Source organism: Marmota flaviventris, chromosome 18, assembly GCF_047511675.1.
Source record: "Marmota flaviventris isolate mMarFla1 chromosome 18, mMarFla1.hap1, whole genome shotgun sequence".
In the NCBI taxonomy this organism is placed as follows: Eukaryota; Metazoa; Chordata; class Mammalia; order Rodentia; family Sciuridae; genus Marmota; species Marmota flaviventris.
In genome coordinates this window covers 5639471-5657031 of record NC_092515.1, presented here as the reverse complement: position 1 = coordinate 5657031, position 17561 = coordinate 5639471, and the positions used below count along the sequence as shown (strand labels likewise).

Sequence of the window (17561 nt, the reverse complement as noted above, 5' to 3'; positions counted from 1 at the left end):
TATAAATATATATGAATGTTATGGCTTCCAGGAGATGAATTCACCCTTCCAGGAAAAAGGGAGGAGTCCCGAGGGGGTCTGGGCCAATCAGAGGCAAGAGGGCAGGGCAGGAGCCATCAGTGATGGGGGGGAAGGGACCCAAGAGCATGTTTGCCCAGCTGGGTGCAAATTCGGTGGTGGGCATCTAAAGCCTGAACAAGACCAATCAGAATTTTTTTCCCTGATTAATATGGAGGGACAGAGAGGAGCCACATTTTGCTACCTCAGAAATTATCTGCCCTGTGGGCAAATATAGCAGGACCTGCTAATCTCTTAAAATTGCAGCAGGTCCTGTGAATGTCTCACTCAGACACCACCTCCCTCCCTCTGCTTCCTCAGTGGCAAAGCCTTGCGCCCCGTGATGGAGACCAGACATGACAGATGCCCACTTCCCCAGAGTGCTTTGCAACTTCAGGTGGCCACAGAGCCCAGTTCTGGCAAAAGAGAAACTAGAGCCCTTCGGGGGAGAAAGAGCTGAGCACATAAGGCGAGGCCCGTCGACATGGCCTGCTTTAATGCCGCTGGGTGAGAACATCATGCTTGGTGTGGCTTCAGACAGCTTGTCCTCGTGAGGGGAAGGCAAAGCCAGTCTCGGAGACGCCAAAAACACTCAGGGGCTGGTGTTGTGGAGCCTGGTGCCTGAACTAACCCTGGGACTGTCTGTCTTTGAAAGATTTGTTGTGAGCACAAGAAATCTCCATCCCTTAAGCCCATTCAGTTTTGTTGTTGGGTTTTGTTGGTTGGTTTTTGCAGCCGAAGGCATTGTAACAGATGCAGCTTAACAAGCCTGGATGCCAAACGGTCATCTCATTACTACTGCGAGACCTAGATGACAACAGTGGAGGGCAGCGGACGTGGAAGAGTCACTTGACCCCTGCCTCCAACTATGCCTGAAGTCCCTGTGTGCCCCCAAACTCCTCATGCACAGAGGTCTTTCAGTTCTCTTGAGGATCTGTGGAACATTTTGTGACCTATAACCACAACAGTCTTGGCTAATGGAATCTTTAGAAACTAAGGCTCAGAGGGATGGATGAAGCTGCCCAGCCACGGAAGGAAACACGCCTGTGTCTCAACGCACGGCCGGCATGTTCCAGGACAGCTTCTCAGTCCCAGAGAGGACAGGAGCCGCCGGTGAGTGAGACCCACGGAGTGTGTTTATTCTGGCGTTGATAGCAGCAGCGGTGGGGGGATCGGCCAGACACGGGGTGTGGCGAACACAAGGGGCGGACATAGGTGTGAGCGAGTGTTGGGGGACACAGAGGACTGGTCTGATGACATTCACACACGTACAAGGGTCAGGACACCAAGTCTTGGACAACAGTCAAGAGACAGAGACAGAGGGTTTGTGGGGCAGGGGTCCCCCAGACATGCACGGCCCCTTGCCTCGAGGGGGAGCCCCAGGAAAGAGAAGACAGACAGTGGAGGCTGAAAGCCCCCCACCCTGAAACAGGGAGCTGGGCCTGCCTCCCCGCCTCCCGCTCCAGGGGGAGAAAGGGCAAGCCCAGGGCTGCCCCGCACCAGCAGCTCGGACATTATGGCTTCGAGGAGATGAGTTCACAGTCCGGGCAGGAAGGGATGGGGGCCTGGTCCGATCCCGGGCCTAGGCCAGACCTGCACAACAGGGCAAGAGAGGGGAGGTCAGCAACCAGAGAGTAAGGTCATGACCTTTCCGGTCCCCATCAGTGGGGACCAGAAAGCCTGGGCCTTGGCCTCCCCTCTCTCAGACCCAGGGTCCAGGCCCAGCCTCCTCCCTCAGGCCCAGGGTCCAGGCCCAGCCTCCTCCCTCAGACCCAGGGTCCAGCCCCAGCCTCCAACCTCAGACCCAGGGTCCAGCCCCAGCCCCCCTCCCTCAGACCCAGGGTCCAGCCCCAGCCTCCTCCCTCAGACCCAGGGTCCAGCCCCAGCCTCCAACCTCAGACCCAGGGTCCAGCCCCAGCCTCCTCCCTCAGACCCAGGGGTCCAGACCCAGCGTCCTCCCTCAGACCCAGGGGTCCAGGCCCAGCCTCCAACCTCAGACCCAGGGTCCAGCCCCAGCCTCCTCCCTCAGACCCAGGGGTCCAGACCCAGCGTCCTCCCTCAGACCCAGGGGTCCAGGCCCAGCCTCCTCCCTCAGACCCAGGGGTCCAGGCCCAGCCCCCCTCCCTCAGACCCAGGGTCCAGGCCCAGCCTCCTCCCTCAGACCCAGGGTCCAGGCCCAGCCTCCTCCCTCAGACCCAGGGGTCCAGGCCCAGCCTCCTCCCTCAGACCCAGGGGTCCAGGCCCAGCCTCCTCCCTCAGACCCAGGGGTCCAGACCCAGCGTCCTCCCTCAGACCCTGAGGTCCAGTCCCATCCCTCCTCCCTCAGACCCGGGGGTCCAGGCCCAGCCTCCTCCCTCAGACTAGGTTGGCCCCCCACCCTGTTTGGGTTCCTTACCCCTCACTCTGAGTTCTCTTTCTCTGATAGTCCTTTGCTGCCTTTGGTGAAGCTGGTCAGAGTCTTTTCCTGAAGGGGAAATCCAGAACATTCAGCAGGGGACAGAGGCAAAATGACCACTAAGGATCAACAGGAGAGACAGCACTCCTGCCTGTGTGCTCTTCACACTCAGCTCCGGGGGGACGGGGCAATCGGTATGACTATCTCCTTCTGTGGACAGGGAACCACGGCACAAAGAAGGCCAGTCCCTGCAAGTGCAAGGGGAGATGAGGCTCGAGGGCGACAGGCCTCCGAGGAACTGAGGCTTCGTCCTGGGGGAACTGAGGAGCCAGAGAGGGCTGTAAGCAGGGGAGGAGCAGGGGCGGCTCTGGGGCCCCATAAAGCTCTGTGGGCGGAAACTCAGGGGCAGAGTCAGGAGCCAGCCCTCCAGCACCGCCCGGCCTGGGCTGTGGCTCAGCGAAAGCTTCCAGAGAAGTTTGTGGAATGAATGAGCAAGTGAGTTAGAAGCCTGGAGGACTAAAGGAGTGGGGGGCTCTGGTGGGGCCCCCCTCCCACCAGAGTCAGAGTCTTCAAGTCTCCGATCCAAGCTCTGTACCCAGAGGGTCAACCCCTCATCACCACCAGAAAGGAAGTCCAGGCAGGACCGGACTGAGGCCATGGGGAATTCACCCAAGTGCCATGGGTGAGGCTGTGGCCCCACCCAGCCATCAAGCTGAGGAAGATATTAATGTGATATTCTTTAAAAGTCAAAATGAATGCAAAAATCCATGATGAACAAAATACCAAATTTTAAATGAGGATAGTGGTCCCATGCCATCAGATGGACTGACCGAGGATTTAGGGTCTGTTGACCCTTTTGGGCCAGTGTGCACCCCTACAGACGTGTTATTTGTGGTGTGTGTGTGTGTGTGTGTGTGTGTTACTGAGTATGGAACCCAGGGCCTCACACACACTATGCAATCCACCACTGAGCTATGTCCCCAGTCCTGGTGTTGTATCATTACTATTATGTGCCAGGGATTGAACCCAGGGGTGCTCATCCACTCAGCCACATCCCCAGCCCTTTTTTATTTTTTATTTTGAGACAGGGTCTCACCAAGTTCTTAGGACCTCACTAAGTGGCTGTGGCTGCCTTTGAACTTGGGATCTTCCACCCTCAGCCTCCAGAGCCCTTGGGATTACAGGCATGGGCCACCTCACCCAGCTGCTGTGTTCCATTTTGACTTTATTATTTTCTTATTTCTCATAAGTGTCCTCACCCAGTACACCACATCCACTAATTTTCACGACCTGCTCCAAAATGCTTCATTTTATCACCCAGTTTCCCCCTTTATTAATATCTAGCACCCAGGGGTAACAATATTAGCCCACCCTTGACTGAACCCTTAACTCACCAAATCCTTACATCTGTCCCTAAGGGTAGTTGCTATTAACAGCTCTATGTCCCAGCAGAGGAAACTCTGGCACAGAGAGGTAAATTGGCTTGCTCCGGTGGTACAGGGGTCCTAGAGCAGGCTTTGACCCTAGACCATCCGGTTCCTCCCTCCGGAGCGTCTGCCCGCCGCACTCACCTCCACCAGCTGATGCCAATGCTCCACGGGCTTGCGGGGGTTCGCCAGCATCTCCGCCCAGTGCTCGCGGCCGTGGGGGTCGGCGGCCTCGGGGCCCACGCGGCACACTCCGATCACCTCGTTGTGCCCGATGCTGGGGTGCGGGTGGTGATTACCAGGGGAAGGGGGAGGTCGGCCGCGCCACCCGCCCAGGCAGCGCCGCTCACCAGTCATAGTCCACCACGGCGATGCTGAGCCCCACGTTCTCCACACTCTCGGGGGCCACGTCGAACACCAGCGCCTCATTGTACGTGGGGTTCAAGGTGTTCTTTTTGATGGAGGTCTTCCGCTTCTTCAGACGCCGCCCCTCGCTAATCAGAGAGGCCTTCACATAGGGGTCTAGGGAGAGGGAAGGGCACAGGGCTCATGTCCAGGGGTCCAGGCCCAGCCTCCTCCCTCAGACCCAGGGGTCCCAGAGCCAGGCCTCCTCCCTCAGACCCAGGGACACAGGTCCCAGCCTCCTCCCTCAGACCCAGGGTCCAGGCCCAGCCTCCCCCCTCAGACCCAAGGACACAAGTCCCAGCCTCCTCCCTCAGACCCAGGGTCCAGGCCCAGCCTCCTCCCTCAGACCCGGGGAGCCAGGCCCAGCCTCCTCCCTCAGACCCAGGGTCCAGCCCCAGCCTCCTCCCTCAGACCCAGGGGTCCAGGCCCAGCCTCCTCCCTCAGACCCAGGGTCCAGGCCCAGCCTCCTCCCTCAGACCCAGGGTCCAGCCCCAGCCTCCTTCCTCAGACCCAGGGTCCACGTCCCAGACCCTCCTCCCTCAGACCCAGGCCCCAGTCCTCCTCCCTTAGTCTAGTGGCCCCCTGGAACTCACCTGAGAAGCCGGTGAGGTCCATCGCTTTGAGGTTAGAGGCTTTGATGATGGTCACGGTGAGACGCCCGGCCGTGGGGAGGTAGCAGAGTGAGAAGTTGAGCTCCCCAAGATCTGCCTTTTCCTGCAGGTGGACGGGGTTCAGTGATGCCGGGCCCATCTCGCCCTGGTTCCTCTCTCTCCTTCTGACACCCAGGCTCAGCCCCATCCACTCAGCACCTGACTCTGGGCCAAGGCCTGAGCTCCCTGGACACAGCTGCCCACCACTGTCAGAGCCTGTGTGTTCTGAAGCGAAGGTGGGAGGGAGCCAGGGGAGGGAGCCAGGGGAGGAGAGGACCAGCGAGTAGTGGATGGGGCCAGGGGCCAGGATGCAGATGGAGACAGGTGGAAAGAGACCACAGGTGGAGGCCCAGAGAAGGACAGAGACCCAGAGGGAAGGGACAGAGACCCAGAGAGAGAAGGGGACAGAGACCCACAGAGAGGGGGACAGAGACCCAGAGGGGGGGGTCAGAGACCCAGAGAGAGAGAGGGGGACAGAGACCCAGAGAAAGGGGGGACAGAGACCCAGAGAGGGGGGACAGAGACTTAGAGAGGGGGTGACAGAGACCCAGAGAGAGAGAGGGACAGAGACCCAGAGAGAGAGGGGGACAGAGGCTCAGAGAGAGAGAGAGGGACAGAGGCTCAGAGAGAGGGGGACAGAGACCCAGGGGGGTGGGGACAGAGACGCCGGAAGAGGACAGAGACCCAGAGAGAGGAAGACAGAGATGAAGTGGGAGACAGAGACCCAGAGACCCAGTGGGGGAGGGAGAGGCAGGGCTGGGGTCCTGTGAGGGAGCAGAGACCAGAGCAAGAGGGGGACTGGGTGGGAAGGGGCGTGGGAACCCTAGGGGTGTGAAGGGGAGGAGGGGGAGCAGTGACTGGACCCCCAACGTGCAGAGAGAGACCGACGTGGACAGATGGGATAAGAACTGGCAACAGACACAGAGCTAGCTCCAGAGAGGGCAGGGGACAGGAGGCAGACCTGGGGCCCGGGTCTAGGTCATCACCGACCATGTTAGGGGCCAGTGTTTTGGGGACACAGAGGCGAATCATCTGCTCAGGGCAGTAGGAGGGGACCCAAGAGCTTGCAGGACAGGGTGGCATCACTGAACCCCTTCCCCAGTCGCAGTGAGGCTTCAAGGGAGACAGACCCCCTGTCCCTGACACAGAGACGGAGCAGTGGCCGGGGCTGGCCAGGAACCACGCTGCGCTGGGCAGCCCTGCGTCCCACCCCTCCCCCACTCACCTCAGGCCTTGCCCAGGCTGCTCCCTCGGCTCAGAATACCCTTCCCTCCCTGCCTCCTGTCACCTCCCCAGCCTTCAAGCCTCAGCTTCGTGGTCACCTCCTCCCACAAGTCCTGGGCAGATTCTCCTCCTGTGTGTCCTCACAACACTGGCCCCTGACACCAGCTGTGTCCACCCAGACCTGAGCTCCCAAGGACAGGCTGGGGGGGAGGAGGGATGAGTGGATGAGCCGGGGGCAGATGGGAGGGGACAGGCACAAGGGGACAAGGGAGAGGGCCTTGTGGGGCTGCTGAGGCAGCATCAGAGAGCAGAGGTGTGACAGATGGGAGCACGGCAGGCAGGGTCCCTGACACTAGGCACTTAGGTCCAGAGGCTAGGCTTGCAGGACGGGGCACACGGCCAGGGAGAGCCCGTGGGGGCCTGTGGCAAGAGCCGTAGGCACCCAGTGTGCCACTGGCCAGACAGGGAAACAGCCCTGTCCTGGTGTGCGAACAGGCCTTGCTGCCCGTCCACGGCTCCCAGAGACAGAGAACCGGGAGGTGGGTATCCCGGGGAGCAGGCCTGGGGCTGACTCTGGGGTCACACAGATGAGCTGCCAGAGGGTGGGTTTGTAAGAAAGGAGGAGGGCGCCCTGGGAGAGAGCACCACCATCCGGGCCCTGGGAGGCATGGGGGACTGGGGATCCCATCAGGCCTGGGGCCTGGGTGATCAGGCTATCAGGACTCAGGGGAGGGGGCAGGAAGGAACAGTGGGCAGAACAGGATGGGCCAGGGGAGGGGGGAGTTTGAAGGTCATGGGTTTGAAAAGTGGAGATCAGAGAGGCCTGCGGCTTCGGAAGTCTGGCAATTGGAAGGTCAGGAGGTGGGAGGTGAAGGAAGCTGGAGAGTCAGAAACCTGGGGTCAGAGGGCAGATGTCACAGGGTTGCACCGTGACATCATCAGATGGGTGAGGAGGGGGCCCGAAGCCCGGGGATCTGGGATCCAGGTGGATGCTAACGTCTGACAGAGACGGGGTCGGGGATGAGAGGCCCATTGCTGTGTCACGACCCATTAAAACAACCAAACAACAAACCCCCGCCAGGGACGAGAAGTTAGGAAGTCCCAGGGCCAGGAGGGCACAAAACCAGTGTCTCAGGCTGGGGAGGGGGAGTCAGCCGAGGGCCGGTGGGACGCAGGTGCTACTGACCGAGCCGCCCTCCACGATGTCCCTCCAGAGCGGGCGGTCGGGGGGCTGCTCGGCCAGCTCCAGGAGGTTGTCTAGCACCACCTGGCCGATGAGGTCATGCCGCGAGAAGCGGTCAAAGTCATAGACGCTGAAGTGCAGCTTACGCTGCGCCAGCTCGGCCAGGGGCACGGAGAACTGAAACGTCTCGTTGAAGACAGGGTTCAGGGTCTTCCTATGCACCTGGCAGCAGGTGAGAGAGGGAAGCAGACAACATGCCCCCAGCCCCTTCCCAGGAACCAGGGGTCCAGGCCCAGCCTCCTCCCTCAGACCCAGGGTCCAGGCCCAGCCTCCTCCCTCAGACCCGGGGTCCAGGCCCAGCCTCCCCCCTCAGACCCGGGGTCCAGGCCCAGCCTCCTCCCTCAGACCCAGGGGTTAGGTCCAGGCTCCTCCCTCAGACCCAGGGGTGCAGGCCCTTAGGTCCCTGCTCTTCGGAACCCTGAACTGCAGCCCGCGGCTTCGGACCTTGGTCTGAAACTTCTTCTTGCGGTCTGGCAGCAGGTAGATCTTCACATAGGGATCCGAAAACCCATTGGAGTCCTTTGCGGGGAGGTCCAAGGCCTGCAGGATCCGTACCACCAGCTGGTCGGAGCCATAGAGGTACCGCAGGGCAAAGCTGATGCGGCCACAGGGTGCCCCTGCCTCGCCAGAGCCCCCGCCACCCCGCCGGCCACCTGGTCCCGTGCCCTGGTACAGCTCCGGCTTAATCTGCCCAATGAGTTTGGCTTTTTCCTCTCCACCGGGGAGCGGCAGGGGCAGGGCAGGTGGCCGCTCCTCGCTGCTCGGGTCAGGTTGGGTGGTCAGAGTCTGCTGGGTGAGGGGCCGGGGCAGGGCTGGGTACCTGTGGGCAGGGGAGACCAAGGTGGGGGTCCAGGCCCAGCCTCCTCCCTCAGATCCAGCCTCCTCCCTCAAACCCAGGGATCCAGGCCCAGCCTCCTCCCTCAGACCCAGGGGTCCAGGTCAGACCCAGTGGCTCTGATCTTTGGCTGCATCTGACCACCTGGGGACTCCTCCCTGCCTCCCCCTCAGCTCCCAGAGAGGTGGCTGTGATCCCTTCCTGTGCCCACTCTGTGACCTTGACGTCTCACTGAGCCTGTTTCTTCATCTGTATCTGGGGGGAATTAGCCCCATTGCTAGGCCAGCTCTGTCCCTAGACCTGTGAATCGGCTTTCAGAAGCCTCCTCTGGACCTCAAACTGGTGACTCAAAATAACTTCTTGGGCCCCTGGGGTCTCACATAGCCCAGACCCTCTGAATCTTCTTCTCCCCCACCTGTCCTCTCTATTGCCACTGCCCTTTCCCAACCAAGGCCTGTCCTCTTCGGTCGGGACTCCCAGCCTCCAGTCTCCCTCCTGCCCACTCCTTGTGGCCCCAGAGGGGTCCTTCTACACCCAGAGCTGACCCTGCTCCTCCCCTGCTCACAGCCCTCCAATGCTCCCCAGGGCCCACAGGACAAAGCCCCGGCCTCCCTACCTGGCACTTGAGGCCCTCTGTGGTCTGGTGTCTGCAGCCACATCTTCCAACGTCCCTCTCCCACCCAGTGACTCCTGGCTGTTCCCCCAGTGACTTCCAGCTCCCCTCTCGCCTTTGCGCGGGCAGCTCCCTTTTCCCAGAATGCACAGCCACTCCCCTGCCCCCCTGCCTGACTCAGCAGAGGCACCTCCACCTCCAGGAAGCCCCTGGTCTCCTCCCAGCCTGGGAACAGGGTCTCCTCGGGACCTTCAGGGGTGCTCCAGGGCAGTCAGGCCGAGCTCATGCCAGGTGCTCAATGTCCACATGCAGAATGAGCTACCCTGGAATGGGCTCCAGGTCCCCAGGGCTAATCCCAGCTTAAAGTGAATGAGAGGAATAATTGCCTCTGCCTTGGGGATCCAACTCCCATTCTCCTCCACGTTCCTGACCCTATATTCTTGTCCCCAGCCCTCTCCTGCCTCTGAACCCAAGAATCCAAGTCCCCAAGTCTCCAGTCCCCTCTCCTTCAGGTCAGAAGAAAAAAGGCCCCTCTAGCCCCATCCTCCCTTAGATCCCGAGTCTGGGGCCTCCGCCTCTTCATTCCTGGGATCTAGGAGTCCAGACCACAATCTTCTTGACCCAGAACTCAGAAAAATCACAGATGGGAAAGAGACACAGAGGAGCAGAAGTTCAGAGTAGACCCCGGCCCAGCAGTCGCTCTCACCTGGTGCTGGGCGCTAGGCTTGTGACCTGCTGATGTGACTGGGCACTGGGCAAGCTCCCACCACTGGGGGGCAACAGGAGCAACCCAGATCCTGCCCCGCCCTCGGAGGGCAGCTCAGGAGATGTCTGGCTTGGTTTGACCCCAGCAGCTACCACAGCTGCTGCTGCCGCCTCTGGATATGAGTCCATGTCCAAGTAAGAGGGTTCCGGGGGGTCGGAGCCCCCCAAGCTGCCCGGCTCCAGCAGCTCGGCGAAGGGCGGATGGTGGGCCGTGTGGGCATGGTGATGTGGGCCGCCGAGCAGAGGATGGCCACCCAGGCCAGCCCCCAGGTGGTGCCCGCCACCACCCACCAGGCCGGCCAGCCCAACCCCAGGGCCTAGGTCTTTCCGCAGGGGGCCGCCGCCCACTGCCGAGCCTCCCTTGTCCCGCCAGGGCACCCAGCACAACTTCCAGGACACAAAGAGAGAGACACCCAGGAGGACAATGCCACAGAATGTGACGATGACCGACAGCAGGCTCACGGAAATGTCTGGAAAGAGTGAGGACAGAGGTCAGGGGTCAGGGTGGGTCAGAGTGCATCCTCCCGCTGAGTCCCCAAGGGGCCGACTCTCGGTATTTGGCATGCATTGTCCCCAGCACTTCTCATGCAGGCAATTTAAACTCCCCAGCCCTGGAGGGAGCTATTCCGGGACCGGTCTAAAGAGGTTGAGAGTTTGCATTAGGTTGTGGAGGACAGAGCTGAGGTCTGGCCCCAGCTGTCTGCCTCCACATTTTACTCTCTTGATCAGAGCCCGGGCCGCCTTCCGATAAGAAAACACAACACCCGGGACAAGACCAAGGCAGCTCCCAAACACTCAGAGATGGTCCAGGAAAAGTGGGAATGCATGGCAGTGTCCGGAGGGTCAGGACTGAAATCACAGTTTGCTCTGTGGCCTTGGCAACCTGTCTGAACCACTCTGAGCCTTACATTCTCCATTTGCCCGATGGGAAAGATCATCCTGCTTTTTGGTTTGAAGAAATGCAGAGGTAAATGTGGAATACCCTAAGACATTCGCTCACAGGTGGCCACATACTAGACACCTCAGTGCCCCAGATGAAGCTGGCAACATGATTATTCCCATTTTCCACAAAAGGTAACTGGGGTCATTAGAATCACCTGCCCAAAGTCCCTCAGCGGGTAGATGGTAGAGTCACAATTTGAGCCTGGGATGCCTGGCTGTAAAACCCATGGTCCTCACCACTGTGCTGTCTTACCTCAATCATGCTTAATAAATGTTAGTTCCAGTGTGACTTCATATTGGAATAATTAGTCCTATGGCTTCCATGAAGTGACCCAGCACCATAACACCAGCTTCCAAATGCCTGTGACATGCTGCTCTGCCTCAGAGAAACCCAGGCAACAGCCTGTTTCTTGCACTCAAAATTTGTGGCTTGCTCAGTGATTGGTACCAGGAGTGGGGTTTTCTGGAAATGTGCACTTGTTCTGGGACTGGCTCCTGGGGGTCAGCGAGATAGAAGACAGGTGAGCCCTGCCTGTGTAGGTGGCAGATTATGGTGGGGAAGTAGGTGGCTAAGTCATTACCAGCAAGGACAGCTGAGTGTTCAGGGGACAGACAGAGGGAACAGACACCTCCTGGTCCTGTACTGCTCAGTGAAGCTACAGCAGTGTGTGACACTAATCCTTGATTGTGTGTAACCTAGGGATCACTTGTCCCATCTTACACATAGAAAACCGAGGCTCTGAGAGAGAGAGAACGTGACCCTGCAGGGCTGTAACCAACCACTGGCAGAGGAATCCTAAATTTCCCCTGCCTCCTCCCTTGAGGTGCTCCTTTCTAAGTGACCCAAACTTGCTGCAAGTTCTGGGGACGGTTAGAAACCAGAGGCACGGACTTTAAAAGCCTCCTGAATGCGGGTCAAGCGGAGGCCGGGGGTCCCTCTGGAGGAAGACTGAATAGCCTTCACTGTCCAAGTCAGACTGTGAGCGCTCCAGGGCTGATGGGTCCCTCAGTCCCACGCGAGGCCCGGGAGCCTCCAGGTCTGGGGAGGTGTGTGACTCCACAGCAAAAGAGTCACACCTCCCTGAAGAGAAGGCTGGCCCTTGACCAGCTCCTGGGAGGGAAACTGCCAGGACAGACAGACAAGGGCCTGATAGGAGTGGCTTATTTCACCGGGATCTGGGACCATACAACAGCTTTTCTCAGTTCCGATTTCTTCTAGTAAATCCTTGAACCTGAGGGGGGTCCCTGGGATCCCAAGGACTAGACTCTCCAGGATCAAATTCTGGCCCCACTACTCACCTAAGACTCTGAGCAAGCGACGGCCACTCTCTGGCCCTCATTCCTCATCAGTGGCCCCTGGCTGTCCTACACACAGGAGGCCCAGCCCTGCCCCGGTGCTCGGCCAGAGGCTGTGGTGGCATGCGTGACATTTCCTGGTTTCAGAACCCTGCTGCTTCCTAGCTCTCTGACATCAGGCAAGTCACCTCACCCTCTGAGCCTCAGTTTTCCCTGTAGAAAACCAGGATATATGTACCACAGAGGACCACTGTGCATGGTCAATGATCAGGACCTTGCCTGGTCCCCGACCCACAGCGGGTGCTCAATAAGTAAATCCCAGGATTGGCTGAAGGATCACTGTGTGTCCAGTGTTCTAAGTGCTTCCCATGGGTTGCATCATTTGAGTCTCTCATCTGCCCTATGAAGTAGTCACTTTTATCGTCCCCATTTTCCAGATGAGGAAACTGAGGTACAGAAGAGGAGCCGCTTTCCTAAGGCCATCCAGTTACCACGCAGGGAGGTGGGATTTGGACACACACAAGTCAGACAGTCTGACTCAAACCTGAGCTTGGAACCACTGTGTGAGATGCACCAAGGGCCACAGCTATGGGGAGGCCACAGAGCAAAATGCAAAAGGTCAGAGGTCAAGTGGTTCCGCAGTCAAGTGACTAACCACACAGCTCCTTCTCCTTAGGTGAGAGGTTTGGGGAATGGGGTAGCCGCAGGCAGGAGGGGTTCAAGGTGCTAAGTGCGACTGTTCCCAAAGGGAACGGGAAGCTGAGCAGCCTGCTCTGAATTCCTAGAAGTCCTGGCTGTTGTGGAGGTGGGCAGCCAGCCAAGACAGCTGGGGTGCTGACCTGCATCTGGACCCCGGGGGTAGCCTCGGATTCGCAGCTCATTGAACTCCTGGCACCTGTCATTGGTGTCGGCGTCTCGGACCCGTGCACAGAGGTCTGAGACCAGGATGAGAGCCCGCCGGCAGAGGTCATCCTCATAGTCTCCAGACATGGTGTCCGTCTGGTCCTGTGATTGGGAGGGGGTGGGGAGAAGGGGTGGGCAGTGGGCAGAGAGCAGGGGCAGGTGAATCAGGGACCAAGATCAGAGGAAGAAGGACAAGAACACAAACATGAGGGAGAGATAGACAAGGAAAGAAAATTAGGAGCAGATAGACAAGAGGACAGAAGTCAGGGGTGGACAGACAAGAAGATAGAGACATGGGATGGACACACTAAGGAGACAGAGAGAGGCGTGAGTGGACAAGGTGACCGAGGACAGGGACAAGTGGACCTGGAGGGGCAGACTGGGAAGGTCAGCAAAGGGGCAGAGTCAGGATGCACAAATAAAGGGATGGGCAGACAAGGAGACAGAGATTAGGGCTGCACAGAGGAAGGGACAGAGATTAGGGACGGACCCATGAGGAGACGGCCATTCATCATTCATTCATTCTTCCAACACATCTTCACCAAGCACCAACTACACACCAGGCTCTGTGCCGGCTGCTGAAGATCCAGCAGAGAACAAAGTACGGGGGCCCCTCAGTGTCACAAAGTACGGGGCCTCCTCAGTGTCACAATCCAAAGACAGGAGACGAAGAGCAAACAAGTAAACAAACCAACACCAACAAGAAGACACAGCTCCACTTCAAAAGAAACAGCTGGAGGACGGGCCACAAAGGAACCAAGAAGGGGACAGTTAGGGAGGGCTCTCTGGCACTTGAAGGACAAGATGGAGCCAGCCATGAGTAGTGGGCAATGAGGTTAGAGCAGGGCAAAGCATTTTGGGCAGCAGGAACAGCATGAGCAAGGGCTTCAGGTTGGAAAGTGCTTAGAGGGTCAGAGGAAGGAGAAGGAACCAGACTGGGGTGGGCAGTTAGAGGACCAGGAAAACAGAGGAGAAGAGGTGATAGGTATGGTGAATTATGGGGAGGGATGGGGATGCAGAGACGGGAACCAAGTTGAGGGAAGGGAGAGATGATGAGAGGAGAGACAGAGATAATGGAGAGGGCAACCTGGAGACCAGAGGAGAAGGAGAGAGGTACAGACAGATGGAGGGGAAGTCAAGAATTGTGACTTGGGCTGGACAGAGACAAAAATATGAGCTGGTATGTAATTCGTAGGAGCTGAAAAATGGACAGAGGGGCAGCAATGAGGGGCAGGTGGCAGTGTGAGCAGAAATAGCTTCCAAAGAGAAACAGCAGGAGAAGAGGATAAAGGGATGCAGAAACAAAGCCCAGACAGATAATGGCTTGAGCTCAAGACAGACACAAGGGTAGAGAGGAGAGCTGGGCAGACAGAGTGGGTCCAGAAGGGAAGGTTGCATGGGGACATAAATGAGAGGGGGCCAGGAGAGAGAGGTGAATGTGGGAGGGGGGAGAATTAGTGACACATGGCTTGGAACCAGACATCAGAGAGGGGTTGGAAGGGGGATGCAGAAGGAAATTAGGGAGGAACAGATCCGGGCTCACAGATGGGCAGGTGTCATGGGGGTGCTGCAAAAGGCCAGGACTCCGAAAGAGGCATGGTCAGACTCACCTGCGCTTATCCTTGCCTTGTCCTGGGTGGCAGCCGAGGCGGCGGCGGGCGGCAGCCCATGGGGGTTGTAGGGCGGACAAGGGGCTGCAGACCCGTCCCCACGCGCGCCGGGTGGTGAGAGGGGATGACTGATCTAGGGGCCGAGGCCGAAGGAGGGGGAAAGCTCAGCCAAAGCCATACATCTTGCCCTACTGGAACCAGTCACCCAACCCCAGGCGACCCCGGGGGTCCCGCTGCCCCCTCCCACCTCCGGGCCCCGCGCCGGTAAAAGCTCGGAGACTACAACTCCCGACAGGCCTCGCGCTCGCGCTGCGGAGGCTTTCTAGACCGGGCGCTGCAAAGGCTGCTGGGAGTTGAAGTTCTGAATGCCTCTCTGGGCTGCAGAGAGGACAAGATTTTTTTTTTTTTTTTTTGGAGGTATGGGTGGTGGGGGGGTTAAGATGCCAGGGTCCCAAGACACTGTAGGGGAGCGGAACGATGTCCAGGACCTTGAAAGACCGCGGGGACCTAAGTCCTTAGGGGCCAGGGAATGGGTAAACGATCCCCGAGAGTCGGGGATCGGTGGGCGAGCGGTGGGGTATACCCAGGTGTTTTGGGATCCCCCTTCCAGGGCCACGTGCCCCTCCCCCGGAGCGGCCAGCGAGCGCTGCAGACTCCCACTGCCCAGCCCGAGAGCCTTGGGCCTCGGCACCGACCCCCGCCCCACGCGCTGGGGCCGCCCCCCGGCTTGGGCTGGGGCGGGGGCTGTGGCAGGGGAGGGGGAGGAGCGGACTCACCGGAGCCGCCGCCGCCGCCGCCGCCGCAGCCCCGCGCGCCCGCCGCGGTGCCCGCCCGGCTCCTCCTCCGCCCCTGTCGCAGGCCTGCAGCTCCTCCCCCTGCACCCCCTCCTTCTCCCCTCCCCACCCGCCGCCCGAAAGCCAAAATCGCGAGGCTGCAGCGAGGAAGGAGGGAGACTTCCCCGCACCGAGGCATCAGAGACCCAGTGCGCCTCCACATCAGAGATCCGGGATCAGGACCCCTGTCCCCCCAGGCACCAGGGCTCTGCGGCTCTCAGACCTAGAAACCCCGGACCCTGGTGCCTCCCCCTGAGCCGCTCTGAGGGCTGGCAGCAGGAGGAGGCCTCACAGGCAGAGGCAGAGCTGGAGGCTCCGAACTGGGCCGGGCCGGGCGCTCCTTGCTGTATGATCCTGGCTCTTCGCCCCGTTCTCACCAGCAGATTGTAAACAATCCACTTATTTCCTAAGGGATGCAGAGTTTGAAAAACCAGTCAGGATAGATAAAGCTCTAGCACCAAGTCGGTGCTTTAATGAATACTTCTTAAAAGCAGCAAGTAGCAGTTTCTGGTATATTAATAGCAGTTAATGATAATTGCCTCTTCCTATGATAAAGTGGCAATGTGCTGAGTGCTTTGAAAGCATTTTCTCGTTTAATCTTCACTTTGGTTCTGAGATGGGTGCAATTATGTTATTCCCATTTCACAGAGGAGACAAACAAGACCCGTGGAGGTTAATTCCCTTGACGAAGTCCAGATCTACCTAGCTACCATCCCAGCCCAGAAAGGTGGCTTTGGAAGGCCCCCAATCTCACTTGGTGCCTACCCCCAACCAGGGACACCCAAATAAATACAACCTTTAAGGAAAAGATTTCTTGCTTCTGCAAATGCAACTGTAACACAGGTCTTCTAGGCTCTCCCCTAACTAGATTGCCCTCTCTACTGGGCAACTGTATTCATCTTACAGTCCTTAGATGGCAGAATCCTCCCAAAATGCCGCCTGGCTTACCCCAGACTCCCATCCTCCTGTCTGCTCACATTTTGCAGATGGGTCTGCATTCACTCCCAGGGAAACTTGCCTGAGCCCATACCTGTAAAGAGTGCAGTGCGGCCCTGCTCTATGGCCATTCTCACAGCCAGATCTTGCACCCAGCAGGGGCCTGTCCAGGCTCCACCAACAGCCCCCGTTCCTCAGGCCAGGAGGCATGCACACACTCAGAAATGTGCACGTTTCCAGAGCCCTGGACTCTGAGGCTGTCCAGGCATTGAGGGGCAGTCTTTGGCACCCAGTGTGGCTTTGAGGGCCAAGCATCAGGTTCAAGTCCCACTCTGCTTTTTCTCACTATGGAGACTTGGGCGGGTTCCTATGTTCTCCACATCTTGGTTTCCACCTCTGTAAATGAGGATGATGATACTTTTGAAAATCAGACTCAATCTCTTTATTTTAAGGACTAATTTAAATGCACGGGAGGTGCTTAGAAGAAATGGCTAGTGGTTAGTGCTGGCGTAATTAATAATTGCGTGTGTTTGCTCATTTAATCTTTAATCACATTTGACAAGTGAGAAAACTGAGGCCCAGAGAGGGACACATCTGCTCAGGACCACACAGCTGGCAAGTGTCAGGTTTGAGATCGGCAACATGTGCGTGTCAACCTAGAGCCCCTGCCCTAGCCACAACTTTAGTGCATCTGGGATGTGGGAAGGCCCTTGCAAGCCCCTGCCCCTGGGAATGTAGAATGGTATAAAGAACAGGAACCAGGAGAAGAAGGAGAGTCCTCCATATTTATCCCATTGAATTCACTCGGTCATTTGATGTATGCTTTGTGAGCATCTATTGTGTCCTGGACATTTTTTTTAGGCAACAGGGATTCAGCTGGGAAATAGACAAAATAGACAAAAATCCCAGTGGAGGGAGAACTCGTGATCTAGTGAGAAGACAGATGATCAAATAACGCAACGTCCCAAGCTCCTAACTAGGATCGACGCTACCAAGGCAAGTCCAGGGCGCTGTGTAACTGAGAAAGAAGTCAGGGAGGGTGTGCTCCCCGTGTAAGCCCCGTTTGAGCCGAGCACAGAGGGGGAGTGGGTTAGAGCAGGGGAGAGGGAGGAGGAGGGGAAATACCAGGGAAAAGGTGCAACCTAGTTCAGGCTGGGGCAGGAGGGCTCTGCCACAGGAGGGCTGGGGGCACACGGCTCGCGGCTCACCAGGCGCAGGGTCTGGCACATGGCAGGCACTCACGACATATTTGTTGTTGGGCCGGATGGAGGAACGCGTGGATAGAGGGGTGTATTCATTACATATGGATGGCTAGGTGGGTGCCGGACCCCTGGGTGGGTGGTGATGGAAGGAGTGGCGATGGAAGGTGCTGGACCGATGGATACCAGGAGGATGGATGGGTCAGTTACCAACTGAATAGATGGACG

The 17561-nt window shown here is 58.4% G+C and overlaps 1 protein-coding gene across 1 annotated transcript; it reads right to left on the bottom strand.

Annotated features, from left to right (window-relative positions):
- Positions 1-1171: 1171 nt before the first annotated feature.
- Positions 1172-15207, bottom strand: Syt3 (synaptotagmin 3). The gene is made up of 11 exons (XM_027920548.2): positions 15142-15207; positions 14366-14498; positions 12692-12857; positions 9556-10084; positions 7846-8221; positions 7345-7563; positions 4878-4998; positions 4230-4401; positions 4024-4156; positions 2453-2521; positions 1172-1650 (listed from the first exon to the last, which is right to left on the bottom strand). The coding sequence occupies exons 3-10, from the start codon at positions 12840-12842 to the stop codon at positions 2456-2458; spliced, it is 1767 nt and encodes a 588-aa protein (XP_027776349.2). The 5' UTR covers positions 12843-12857; positions 14366-14498; positions 15142-15207; the 3' UTR covers positions 1172-1650; positions 2453-2455.
- Positions 15208-17561: the final 2354 nt, after the last annotated feature.